This window comes from Dipodomys spectabilis, unplaced genomic scaffold, assembly GCF_019054845.1.
Source record: "Dipodomys spectabilis isolate Male_0828 unplaced genomic scaffold, ASM1905484v1 ptg000095l, whole genome shotgun sequence".
NCBI classification, from domain to species: Eukaryota; Metazoa; Chordata; class Mammalia; order Rodentia; family Heteromyidae; genus Dipodomys; species Dipodomys spectabilis.
In genome coordinates, this window is record NW_024870772.1 from 23,494,335 (window position 1) to 23,507,748 (window position 13,414).

The 13,414-nt window shown below is 35.7% G+C and overlaps 1 protein-coding gene across 1 annotated transcript in view; it reads left to right on the forward strand.

Annotated features, from left to right (window-relative positions):
• Rb1 (RB transcriptional corepressor 1) overlaps nt 1-13,414 on the forward strand; it is a 133,845-nt gene that overhangs the window by 21,352 nt on the left and 99,079 nt on the right. The window contains exons 3-6 of the mRNA XM_042685770.1: nt 2,242-2,357; nt 4,386-4,505; nt 10,992-11,030; nt 12,909-12,976. Of these exons, the coding sequence (XP_042541704.1) occupies nt 2,242-2,357; nt 4,386-4,505; nt 10,992-11,030; nt 12,909-12,976 (343 nt within the window). The remainder of the gene's footprint in view (nt 1-2,241; nt 2,358-4,385; nt 4,506-10,991; nt 11,031-12,908; nt 12,977-13,414) is intronic.

Here is a 13,414-nt window from a genome sequence, read left to right on the forward strand (position 1 = left end):
CAGGAAAGTCCATGAGACTCTTACCTCCAATTAACCACCAGAAAACCAGAAGTGGCGCTGTGGCTCAAGTGGTAGAGCACACACCTTGAGCCAAAGAGCTCAGGGACAGTGCCCAGGCACAAGTTCAAGCCCCAAGACCAACAAAAAAAAAAAAAAGAAGTAAACATAAAAATTCAAAAAAAACATGGATCTTGATTTTAATTTTTCCCATGAAATTGACTTTATTAATAAAAATATATACACAAAAGTTGATGCTCCTCATTCTATTAAAATACTCAAAAGTACATACTTGATAATCATAATAGTGAATCAGTATATACTTTTTTTTGGTTGTTGGTTATGGCGCTTGAACTCTGGGCCTGGGAGCTGTCCTTCAGCTCTTCAGCTCAAGTTGAGTGCTCTACCACTTGAGCCACAACGCCACTTTCAGTTTTCTGAGAGGTTTATTGGAGAAGAGAGTCTCATGGGCTTTCCTGCCGGGGCTGGCTTTGAGCCCTGATCCTCAGATCTCAGCCTCCTAAGTAGCTAGGATTACAGGCCATCAGTGCCTAGTTCAGTGTATACTTTGTATGTTCAATTACCAAAATAAAAGTATACAACATAGTTTCAAAGCCAAATTGATTAAGGTACATTTGCACGCAATAAAATATATCAGTTGAACTGGTATGTACTTTAAAATTACATTCCATTATATGGATATGCAACTATTTCTGTTTTGGGAAAATTGAGTTGTTGCTATTTTGTGGCTACTATGAATGAAGTTGCCATGAACATTCATGTATAATGTTTACTTTCTCCTGGACATAAATATCGGAGTAGAATTGCTAAGTGTTTAAAGAAGGCATATAAGAACAGGGCTGGGAAGGTGGCTCAGTGGTAGAGTGCTTGCCTTGCATGCCTGAGGCCCTGGGTTCGATTCCTTAACACCATATAAGCAAAAAGAAAGCCGTAAGTGGGGGCTGAGAAGGTGGCTCAGTGGTAGAGTGCTTGCCTTGCATGTGGGCTGGGAAGTTGGCTCAGTGGTAGAGCGCTTACCTTGCATGCATGAGGCCCTGGGTTCGATTCCTCAGCACCACATAAGCAGAAAAAGCCAGAAGTGGTGCTGTGGCTCAAGTGGTAGAGCACTAGCCTTGAGCTGAAGAGCTGAAGAGCCCAGAGTTCAGGCTCTACAACCGGCAAAACAAAAAAAAAAAAGTATATAAGAACAAAATTATACCAAATTTTATTTTTCCAAAATGGTCTTAATGTTTTGTATTTTAATCATTAGTGTGCCAGTGATTCATCTATCTACATCTTTACTAACCTTGATATTCTATCTTTTTACTTTTAGTCATTTTAGGATGTATGTAGTTGTAAATTTTAAAATAATCATATTGTAAGTGGTTAAAATTAAGGAAAAGTTTGGAGTTGGATGTTAAACTTCTCATCTAAATTTTGATAATTTAGAAAATGTCTTTTATTCTGTACCTAGTATATAATTGAGATAATATAAAATAACGTAAAATTGCATTGCCTGCTTTTCTCAGTTCTATTATTGTCTTCAAGAAAGAGTAAGTAAATGGTTAAGTTTACTAGACCATTTTTTTTTCAAAATCCGTATATATTTAGGAAGTATTATTTATTGTCAGGAGGAAAATAATGTCAGATGCAAACATTCTAATAATAGTAATAGTGATCACCCATTGAGTACTAAATATGTTCCAGGCACTGTGCCAAATGGTTTAAATATAATCTAGTTCTTATAAAATGAGCTAGATCTTATTTCCATTTTACAAGTAAGACAGTTGTGGAATTGAAACATGAAGTTACACAAGGTTTGAAAATATTTGGGTGAACAAAATGATAAAAGAATTAATGCATTAGAAAATTAGAGAAAAGGAAGGACTATGAAATAAGGAGACTTAGTTTTCAATTTATAAATGATTCAAATCGTTTAACTCGACTTTGATGACATTGGGTTTTTTAAAAATAACTATTTCAAAGAATTGACTCTTAAAGTTTCCACAGGAAGTTGTGATTTAGCCTTCTTAATATCTTGTAAATTTTTTTGCCTTATAAATCTAAAATTGAGTGTTTGTTATGCTAATGTAGAATGAAATATTTTCAAATTATATCATTGTAAGGATTTAAAAACACATCTTGTTATGCCAGATTAAAAAAAGATAACATATAATAAAGTTTAAACACAGTATCCAATGTATGAATGATTAAATAAAGTACCTTTTTTGTTGTTGTTCCCAGGAAGGTTACATTCAAAAGAAAAAGGAGTTTTGGGGAATCTGTATTTTTATTGCTGCAGTTGACCTAGATGAGATGCCGTTTACTTTTACTGAGCTACAGAAAAACATAGAAACCAGGTAAAGTTTCTTACATAAATTTTACCTCTGCTACTAAAAAAAACTCTTTCATATCTGGACTTTCCTTTTGTTGAGTTTAGAAATTAATTGTGTCTCTTTTTAAACTGGCAAATTTAATATAATTTATGTTTTATTTTAACAAGCTAAATTGTTAGATTTTATAATACTTTTTCTTACTATAACTAAAATGTGGAAACAAAGCCCCATATATTCATAAATATATGAAAATAAAATAAAAACTGAGTTAATAGAGTCAGTATCTATATCTCAACAAATAACAACTCCCTCCTCGTTTCTTCCTTCCTTTCTTCTCTCCTTTTCTTAAGTTACACTAGAAAAAGAAAACTTGATTATAACAATCGAGTTTTTTTGGTAATCTCAAGACAGATGACAATTACCTCATGAAAATATAAATTGAGAGTGTTTCTTTAATAAATGCTATTCTTAAGCTTGTTTCTTTTCTCTAGACTCTGCACAATTATTTCATATTCTCTTGTAGTCAACATCCTGATCTTCTCCATCTTTTGCCATTTCTATTTCTTTCTTTTCCACATAGCTTATCATGACAGCCTTTATCCATTCTATGTAGTGTATGTAATGGGAATCCTTAATAAGTTTGTTTTTTTGTTTAAGTGAGGAGAGATTCTGTGCCAGTTGGTGATTTTTTTTTCTTTTTTTAGACTTGGTCTCACTGTTTTTCAGTTAAGTCTTGAATTCCCAAACTCAAGTGACCCTCTTTCACATCAGCATTCCAAATCCTGGGACCACAGCATGAACCATTTACTTGCCTTAGTGGAAGCTTTTAGTTGTTGTTGGATAGCTCTTAAATGGGTTAAGAAACTACTATGCTTTAGTTAGCTGCTTTAACATAATTCTTTTTTTGTGTGTGCTAGTCTTAGGGCTTGAACTTAAGAGTCTGGGTGCTCTCCTTGAGCTTTTGTGCTTAAAGCTAGTGCTCAACCACTTCAGTCATGACTTACCTTTCCACTTTTTAGTAGTTAATTGGAGGTAAGAGTCTCTTTGGCTTTCCTGCCAAGGCTGGTTTTTGAACCTCTCTCCTAAAATCTCATCCTCCTGAGTAGCTAGGATTACAGGTGTGAGCCACTGGTACCTAGTAGTATAATTCTTCATACAAACTTGATTAGAAATTAGCATATGATAAGCAATTGATTATTATTTCCTTTAGTGCCCTATTGGAAAATGTATGAATGGATGTTTCAAAAATTAGTTTTTTTTTATTGTAATTAAGTGATTACATAAATTTCACAAATTTCACAGTATTGTGGGATAGTGATATTTAAAGTCACAAACATATTCTAACCTTCACGAGGCAAATTGTCATTATCGTAGTCTAAATGTTTGAGCTTTGACAATACAACTATTTCTTCCACATTGGGTTAGGTATGTACATTTCTTTCCTTTTGCTTAGCATTACATGGTACCCTATTAATGTACAATGCTTTATGTATCAGTTAAAATAAATTTAATTGCTGGGCACCCATAGCTTCTGCCTGTAATCCTAGTTATTAAGGAGTTTGAGATCTAAGGATCATAGTTCAAAGCCAGCCTGGGCAGGAAAGTCCCAGAGACTCTTATCTCCAATTAACAATGTTGGAAGTGGAGTTGTGGCTCAAATGGTAGAGTGTTAGCCTTGAGCAGAAAAGTTCAGGGATAATGCCCAGGCCATGAGTTCAAGCCCCAGCACCAGCACATTCATACAAATTTTAGTTTAAAATCCATACAGTTAAATTTAAAAATAAGTATACATATGTGTCCATGATCCTTTTTTCTGTATTTTCAATCATAAAAGAGTTATTTGATATAGGAAATAGATATTGGGGCATAGGTTAAAAGCTAGTTTTCTTCCTCAGAATCTAGGAGAATGGGAAAAAATTATTCTTTCTAAAGAACATAATAGTAATTTGATATAGAGCTGGTAATCTTTTTACCTGAAATGTCTATGATTTGAAAATGAACTAAAGGAAATGTTAAAAGCTCCACTTTTTCTGTTTTTTTTTTCCTTTGTAGTGTCTATAAATTCTTTGACTTACTAAAAGAAATTGATACCAGTACCAAAGTTGATAATGCTATGTCAAGACTGATGAAGAAGTATAATGTATTGTGTGCACTCTACAGCAAATTAGAAAGGTGAAGTAAAAATTTTATTAGGATTATACTTTGATTTTTTATGTCATTGTTTAGTTAATGTTGGATTGTTATATATTGAATAAGGATATTATTATTCATTAGTCTTGTCCCATTTGCTGTTGATTTTTATTAATTCTTAGATTTTTATATAGTCATAAACATCTGAATATTCAAAATTAACTGGTTTTCTATCCTTTCACATCTCATTTGTTTCCTTAGACTTTAAGTTTAGTACCCAGCTTAGCCTTACATACTTGGATACTTGGAGACTCTTCGTTATGAATAGTATTCTAGACTTTAACTTCTTCCCTTGGTGTTACCTAGTTTAGAAAGAAACAATATTGACTGTAGGAGGCATATGACCTGTGTTACTTAATTATAATGTGTGCTTCCAGTGGTAATCTAAAAGAAATGGGACCATTACTGTTCAACTGGGAGAAGAATAAGTAAGCTTGAATTATATATTTTTCATACAGTTTTCATTCAAACTTTTTTTTTCTTTTTTTTTTTTTGTTCCAGTCATAGAGCCTGAACTCTGGGCCTGGGCGCTGTCCCTCAGCTCTTCAGCTCAAGGCTTGCGCTCTACCACTTGAGCCACAGCACCACTTCCGGCTTTTTTCTTTTTGCTTATGTGGTGCTGAGGAATCGATCCCAGGGCCTCATGCATGCAAGGCAAGCACTCTACCACTGAGCCACCTTCCCAGCCCCTCATTCAAACTTTTGTCTCCTCAAGCATTGTAGTCCCTAACAGGGCATGTGTCTGTTATGTTTGACCATTTTACTTGAGTAAGAAAGTTAATGTTTTAACTAAATAAGCAATTGTGTAATAAGGTGGTAGAGATCTAAGTATTGTAGTTTGAAGCCAGCTCTGGCAGGGAAGCCCATTGGCTTTTATCTCCGATCAGTCACCTCATACTAAAATAAAACAGAACAAAAACCCACTGGAAGTGCTGCTGTGGCTCAAGTGGTAGAATGCTAGCCTTAAGCACAAAAGCTCAGGGACAGTGCCCTGGCCCTGAGTTCAAGCTCCAAGACCAGCATAAAAAAGTAATAGAGGAGGGTGATTTTGTGTGCATGTATGGAAATAACATAATACACTGCCCTTTGTATAATTAATATATACTAATAATTTTTTAAAAGAATAAAAATGTAGAATAATCTAAGTAGGTAGTTGTAGGCTTTCCAATATACTTGGTTTAGGTAGTTTGCTCTCTATTTTTAGAAAAAAATAGATGGGTTAGGTAGTTTGCTCTCTACGTCTTCTAAAAATAGAGAACATGTATCAGTAAACCAAATAACCCAACATTTTTCTTTTTATATTCAGATTGATATTAAGGTTTTATTATGTGTATTATGTATATTGATATTAAGGTTTTATTATGTATATGAAGAGCTGGGAAGATGGCTCAGTGATAGAGTGCTTGCCTTGCATTCATGAGGCCCTAGATTCAGTTCCTCAGCACTACATGAACAGAAAAAGTTGGAAGTGGTGCTATGGCTCAAGTGGTAGAACTCTCTCCTTGAGCTGAAGAGTTGAGAGACAGCACCCAGGCCCAGAGTTCAGGCCCCACTACTGACCAAAAAAAAAAGTGTATTTATTTTAAGGAGTATGAAATAGTTAATCTGTAAGGATGGGAAGAAGAAAGTTACAGAAGATGCTTAGATAACTGAAAAGTGAGATAAGTAAGGGAAGTGAAAATTGAATATTACAGTTATTGTATATTGAAATGTGAAAGCTTTAAAATACTGAAGTGCTTAGAGTCTTCCTACATCCTATTTCCTATGTTATCTTGAAGGGTAATATAAACATCAATGTTTCTAGACTAGAAATTAGGACATAAGACCAGAGTTCCCAAATAATTTTCTTCAATATAGTAGCATAGTCTGGTGTGATGACCTTCACTCTCCATTAAGTAGAGCTTAATGGAGAAGAGAGTGGAGTCTTTGAGTTAGATAGATTTAGACCCTAATCTGAACTCCAACGCATGCTGTGATCTTGGACAAGTGAGTTATCTAACTTCTGTGCTTAGTTTCTTAGTGTCTAAATTAAGTTGATAAAACCTGAGCATTAAGTTTTTAATATATTACAATAGATAAGGCATGGTTAGCCTAATGTATACATAATAAACATCCCTGAGAATCAAAATTTAAAAATCTGCTCAGTTTAGGAAATACTGCGTATTGTATTTCCAATGTACAGTGGAAACTCAAAAGTTTTTAGAAGTACAATAGAATAAATCTACTAGACTTGGTTGAATTCAGGATTTCCTAATCTTTTTTTGTTTTTTAATTTTTTATTATAAAGATACTGTACAGAGGGGTTACGATTACATGAGTAAGGTAATGAGTACATTTCCTGTCGAACATCGTTACCCCCTCATTTCCTAATCTTAATAGACTACTTACATATGTTCATGTGTGTTTACCATTAATTAAAATCTTACCAAAGTATTTTGTGGAAAATACTTTAAGAAACTTTATACTATCAGATGTTTTATTGCAAAGAAATTGATAAAATATAACAAGCATTAACTGTTGGTACTCAGATATTTAGACAATGAGTATACAAAATTATATTTACAGTAGTAAATAAATTACAAATAAATTATTTTTTATAAAAATAAATGCAGTAATGAATGTGGTGCCATATTGTAGAGTTTAAAAAGAGTAGAAATTGTTGGGCTGGGAAGGTGGCTCAGTAGTAGAGTGCTTGCCTTGTATGCATGAGGCCCTGGGTTCGAGTCCTCAGCAGCACATAGCAGAAAAAGCCAGAAGTGGCGCTGTGGCTTAAGTGGTAGAGCTCTCTCCTGAGCTGAAGAGCTGAGGGACAGCACCCAGGCCCAGAGTTTAGGCTCTATGACCGACAAAAAAAAAGAGAGAGAGAGTAGAAATTGTGTAGTGAGCATAGGCAAAGTATATACCTTAAACAAGTGAGAAGAGTAACTGTAGTTGTGATTTTGATCAGGAAATAAATGACAGGTCAGTGTGTGAATAGGGCTTAAGATTAATGGAAATTCAGCTAGTAAAAATTTAGCAACTGGGACCAAGCCTGCTAGGTGGAGGGATTAATTTGTCTACAAAGCCAAAGCAGTAGCTGGATGTACTTTGATTTTACTAATGGCTAAAAGGTGGATAGGGATTAGATTGGTAGTAAGCTTGGACTTTGCACTGCAGGCAAGGGAAAGTCATTGAATAATTTTAAGTTGGGGCTTAAAATAGATTTAGCCTTAAAAGACTACTCAGGCCTTTGTAAAAAGAATTAGAATTTTTATTGACTAGTCAAATGACAAAAATTTAGCCCTAACTCTATAGGCCTTGGATGAAAATGGTTTCTATTTGGTTTTCTGTTTGATTTGTACCTTCTGTTTTTTAAAAAAAGATTGTGGGGTTGGGAAGGTGGCTTAGTGGTAGAGTGCTTGCCTCACATGCATGAGGCCCTGGGTTTGATTCCTCAGCATCACATAAGCAGAAAAAGCCAGAAGTGGCACTGTGGCTCAAGTGGTAGAGTACTAACCTTGAGCTGAAGAGCTGAGGGACAGCACCCAGGCCCAGAGTTTAGGCCCCATGACCAGCCCAAAAAAAAAAAAAAAAAGAATTGTGATACTAATGCCTGTTTAAATGTAGATTTTTATTAATATATGGTTATTAAAGGTATTAGTCATGATGTGATCTGAGACTCTATAAACTGATCATCAATTATCTAACTTTAGACCAAATTATATTTCCATCTAAAAATTAGCATATAGAATCCAGTCCTTTTGTAATTAAATATTAGAGTGATATGAGATGTCATAAATTAGGGAAAGCTACTTTAAATTTGTTTCATAGTATTATACATGTTTTTGTTTTTAAAATGTATACTTAAAATAAGATGACTAGAAGTGTGATAAAATTGCTATGATTTCTGTTACAAAAGAATCCAATGTGTATCTACAAAATTAAGAAAATGAGGGAAGGGATGGATACGAGAGCTATGGATGACAATGTTGGAAGGGATGACATTGACCAAGATATATTGTATTTGTAAACTACTTTATTAAGTGGCAACTCCTTTGTACAACTACTTAAAGAGAATAAAAAAATAGAAAAATGACAAAAAACATTTCAGCCAGGGTGCCAGTGACTTACACCTATAATCCTAGCTACTCAAGAAGCTGAGATATAAGGGTTCAACGCTAGCCTAGGCAGAAAAATTCATGAGACACTTATCTCTTATTCACCACCAGAAAACCGGAAGTGGTGCTTAGGGACTTGTGGGTAGACCCAGAGTTAAAGCCCCATGACTGACAAAAAAAAGTATTTCTAAAGTAATCTTTTTTTGCTTTCTTATACATGTATATTTTTTCATTGTAGTACCTCATTTTATTTTATATTTTATTGTAAAGGTGATATACAGAGGGGTTACAGTTACATAAGTCAGGTAATGAGTACATGCCTTTTTTTTTTTTTTTTGTCGGTCGCGGGGCTTGAACTCTGGGCTTGGGCGCTGTCCCTCAGCTTTTCAGCTCAAGGTGAGTGCTCTATCCCTTGAGCCACATCACCACTTCCGGTTTTCTAGTGGTTTATTGGAAATAAGATTCTCATGGACTTTGCTGCCTGGGCTGGCTTTGAACCGTGATCCTCAGATCTCAGCCTCCTGAGTAACTAGGATTACAGGAGTAAGCCCAGCCTTGAGTACATTCCTTTTTGAACAGTGTCACTCCCTCCCTCATTTTCTCCCAGTGTTTTCCCTCCTGACCTCCCTTCCCCCAAGTTGTATAGTTAATTATCAACATAGCGTCTAGTGAGTGTCACTGCTGTATTGGTTCCCATGCTGGATTGTCAGCTTTGTCAAGCCTAATATACATAGACACCTCCTAGAAAGACCTGTTGGTTAGCTGGACATGTCTTGGCCATTTTTTTTTTGTATGCTACCAGGTGATCATAAAAGCATCGCACTTGTTATGTGTACCAAGTGTTTGATTTGATCTTTCTCTCTCTCTTTTTTTTCTTTTTTTGCCAGTCCTGCGGTTTGAACTCAGGGTCTGGGCACTGTCTCTGAGCTTCTTTTGCTCAAGGCTAGCACTCTCCCACTTGAACCACAGCACCATGTCCAGCTTTTTCTGCTTCTGTGGTACTAAAGAATCAAACCCAGGGCCTCATGCATGCTAGCTAGGCAAGCACTCTACCACTGAGCCACATTCCCAGCACTTGATCTCTTTTTTAAAAATTAGCCCATTAAAACTAAGGTTTGGGCTGGGCGCCAGTGGCTCACACCTGTAATCCTAACTACTTAGGAAGCTGAGATCTGAGGATTGCCATTCAAAGCCAACCCGGGCAGGAAAGTCCATGAGACTCTTATCTCCAATAAACCACCAGAAAACCAGAAGTGGTGCTGTAGCTCAAGTGGCAGAGCACTCGCCTTGAGCTGAAAAGCTGAGGGACAGCGCCCAGGCCAAGAGTTTAAGCCCCACTGTCTAGGAGTATTCAGTTTCCCACTGCTTGAATACCTCCTTCCAGACACTCTACACCTCCCATGCCTCAAGCTGAGGATGCTCTAGATTTTTCCCTGTTGGTCCATACCTCTATGTGCAGATCTTTCTGATCTGTGGTCTTGTCATTTGGCCTTATTAGTACTTAGTGTGAACTAAGCTTTTTACTTTTACAGAATACAAGTAAGTCACTATCCTCTGACCTGTTTCCTGGGGCCTTTTTTGTCTTGTATTAATAGAAGCTAAGGGATGGCCAGCCCTTTCGTGGTCTGGTTGAAGGGGCCTAGCATTTTTTTTTTCTGGTTGTGGGGCTTGAATCCAGGGCCTGGGTGCTATCCCTGAGCCTTTGAGCTTAAGACTAACTCTGTACCACTTGAGACATAGTGTCACTTCCGGATTTTGAGCAGTTAATTGGAGATAAGAGTCTCATGGGGACTTTTCTGCCTGAGCTGCCTTCAAAGGGTGATCCTCAGATCTCAGCTTCCTGAGTACCTAGGATTACAGGTGTGAGCCACTAGCACCCAGCTAGCATTTCTTTTTGAACTGAGAAGTAATTCAGTGTTGGAGATGGTCCTCTTTGAGTATCCAGTCCAAGGGCTGGGGGCATTCAAAATAGTAGACCTCCCCCATATTATTCCCTGCTACCAGAGGTTGTTCCCTTATTTATCAGCCTCTTGCTCCTTCCTCAAGAGCACACAGAACAGTATTTGTTTTAGAAGTCCCATTGGCACAGGTTTTCAGTGGCTTGGAATGCTCAATTACCTTTTCCTTGAGAAAGGATTGAGACACACTCCTGCTATGTTCCCTTTTTCTGAAGCTCCTGTCTGTGTTGGTGTGGAACCCAAACCCTAGAACCATGCTGTTGAGATGGGCACACTGTAAAACACCTAGGTAACTGTTAAGTTATGATGCAGACTTCAGGTTGTTCTGTATTAAAAAAAAAAAAAAAAGTTTTTATTATTAAAAGTAATCTTTTAAAAAGGCATATAGTAACAAAATTGTTTCTTTCTTTTAGAACATGTGAACTTATATATTTGACTCAACCCAGCAATTCGTAAGTATTTGAGAGCATCTTATATATTTTATTCCCCGCCCCTTTGGTCTTAGTGCTTAAACTTAGGTCCTTGGTGCTGTCTCTGAGCTGCTTCTACTCAAGGCTAGGTCTCTGCCACTTTGAGCCTCAGCTCCACTTCTACATTTTACTTTTTAAAAAATGACTTTACTATAATCTCAAATATATTGATAACTTTAGGATTAGTTTGGTTGATGATAACATGTTATTTTATAAGATAAAGTGATGAAATCCAATGTAGATTATTTATTTTATAAAGAAATATATCCCTTATACTGCAAAGGAGAAGTAACGAGGGAGAAACTGATTCAGTACAAAATACCATCTACTCTGGAAAAGTATTAATTCATCGATTAAATCTTTATTATGAGTCTGTCACAGGCATTTTATTTTATTTTAATTTAGTTACTTTTTTCCAGAGCTGAGGACTGAACTCAGAGCCTTGCGCTTGCCAGGCAGGCGCTCTTCTGCTGAGCTAAACCCCTAGCCCCTGCATTTTATTAATATATGACTTAGAGCACAATTTTTGTGTAAGAACAAAATTTCTATACTAAAATTTCCAAATACTAAAATTTCCAAATAATTTTAATGTATAATACTTGAATAACACACCCATGTATCACTCCAGAGTTTTTCTTTTGAAACAGAATGAGCACTAGAGACTTTGTACCCCAATGAAATAGTGGTATGGAAATTTTTGATTGATATAGAGTGCAGTGGCTCAAGCTTATACTCCTAGCTACTTTGGGGGCAGAGATTGGGGAGATCAGTTTGAGGCTAGACTCCCATCTCATTTAGTGGCTATGTTAAATGACCTCTTATCCCAACGTGGGGGAAGCACAACAGCTGGGCATTGTGGTATGTACCTAGAATCTGTTATGACATGAGGAAGCACGAGCAGGAGAAGTACAGCCCAGGCTGGCACAGGCATAAATTGAGATACAACTTTGAATATAACCAGTGCAAAAATGGATTGGGAGTATGGTTAGGGATAGAGCACCTTCCTGGCAAGTGCAAATCCCTGAGTTCAATCCCTAATGCTACAAGAGACAGAGACAGAGACACAGAGAGATTTCTGTAAGAGAAAATTGTATAGTAATTAAATGATATGCATTTATTTTAACAAATAAATGTCTGTGGAAAACTTACCCAATACAAAGTGTTAAATTGACAAGCCAGAGCCATTTAAACCTTTATGTGCCTGCTTAAGTGTTGATATTAATTAGAAAATAAAGTGCAAATAAGTATTAAGATAATTTGAAACCAGTTACAGCATACCTTGATCTTATATTTTTAGACTGCAATTAGCTATTCAGTATATATATATACATATATATATATATGTATATATATATACAAACATATATATATATTTTTTTTTTCTCTCTCTCTCATGGGCCTTAAACTCAGGGCCTGGGCATTGTCTGTGAACTCTTGCTCAGGGCTCCTCCAGTTCTGGTTTTCCGGTGGTTAATTGGAGATAAGAGTCTCACTGAGTTTTCTGCCCTAGCTAGCTTGAGCCTTGATTCTCAGATCTCAGCCTCCTGAATAGCTAGGATTACAGGCATAAGCTACCAGTGCCTGGCAGCTATTTAGTATATTCTATGTGAAATATATTCTGTTCTGTATAGTAAATACAACATTGTGGTAGAAACACAAAGTGAATTGAAATAAATTGAGTTCAAGTGTAGTTTGTGCACTTAAAATGAACTGAATTCTAAAAAAAAAATAAAAAAAAAATAAAATGAACTGAATTCTAATATGTGTTCAACTCAGACCTAATTTAAAACAAAACAAAATACCCAAAAGGTATAGTTGGAAAATTTTGTCAGTGATGAATTTTTCTTTTATTTTTACTAGGTTATCTACTGAGATAAGTTCTCTATTGGTTCTGAAAGTTTCTTGGATTACATTTTTACTAGCCAAAGGTAAATTATTATGTTCATTATATGCAAATGTTTCAAATGTTTTAATTAAATTATTCTTTTGACTGATTGTACATTTTTTTATTTAATTCATATATCCACTGCATTTTTTACCTGGCGATTGTCTGTTAGAAATGTCTAATTTTGTTAATCTTGGAAGTGTTTTGTTTTATGTCTATCTATCCTTCCTTCTTTTGATTTTTTTTTTCAATGTTGGTGATGGAATCAAGGCCCTCTGCATACTTCCCCCCTTCCCCTAAGATACATTCTCAGTAGTCTTTTTTTTTTTTCTTTCTTTAGGAATAAAGATTTAATGTGTTTATAAAGATGATTTGCTTTTGATAAGTACTATAGCAAAATACAAGGATAATTATCTGAAATTTACACGGTAATAACTATCATTAAAATTATGGGATTCATATTTTATATGTATATGTGTGT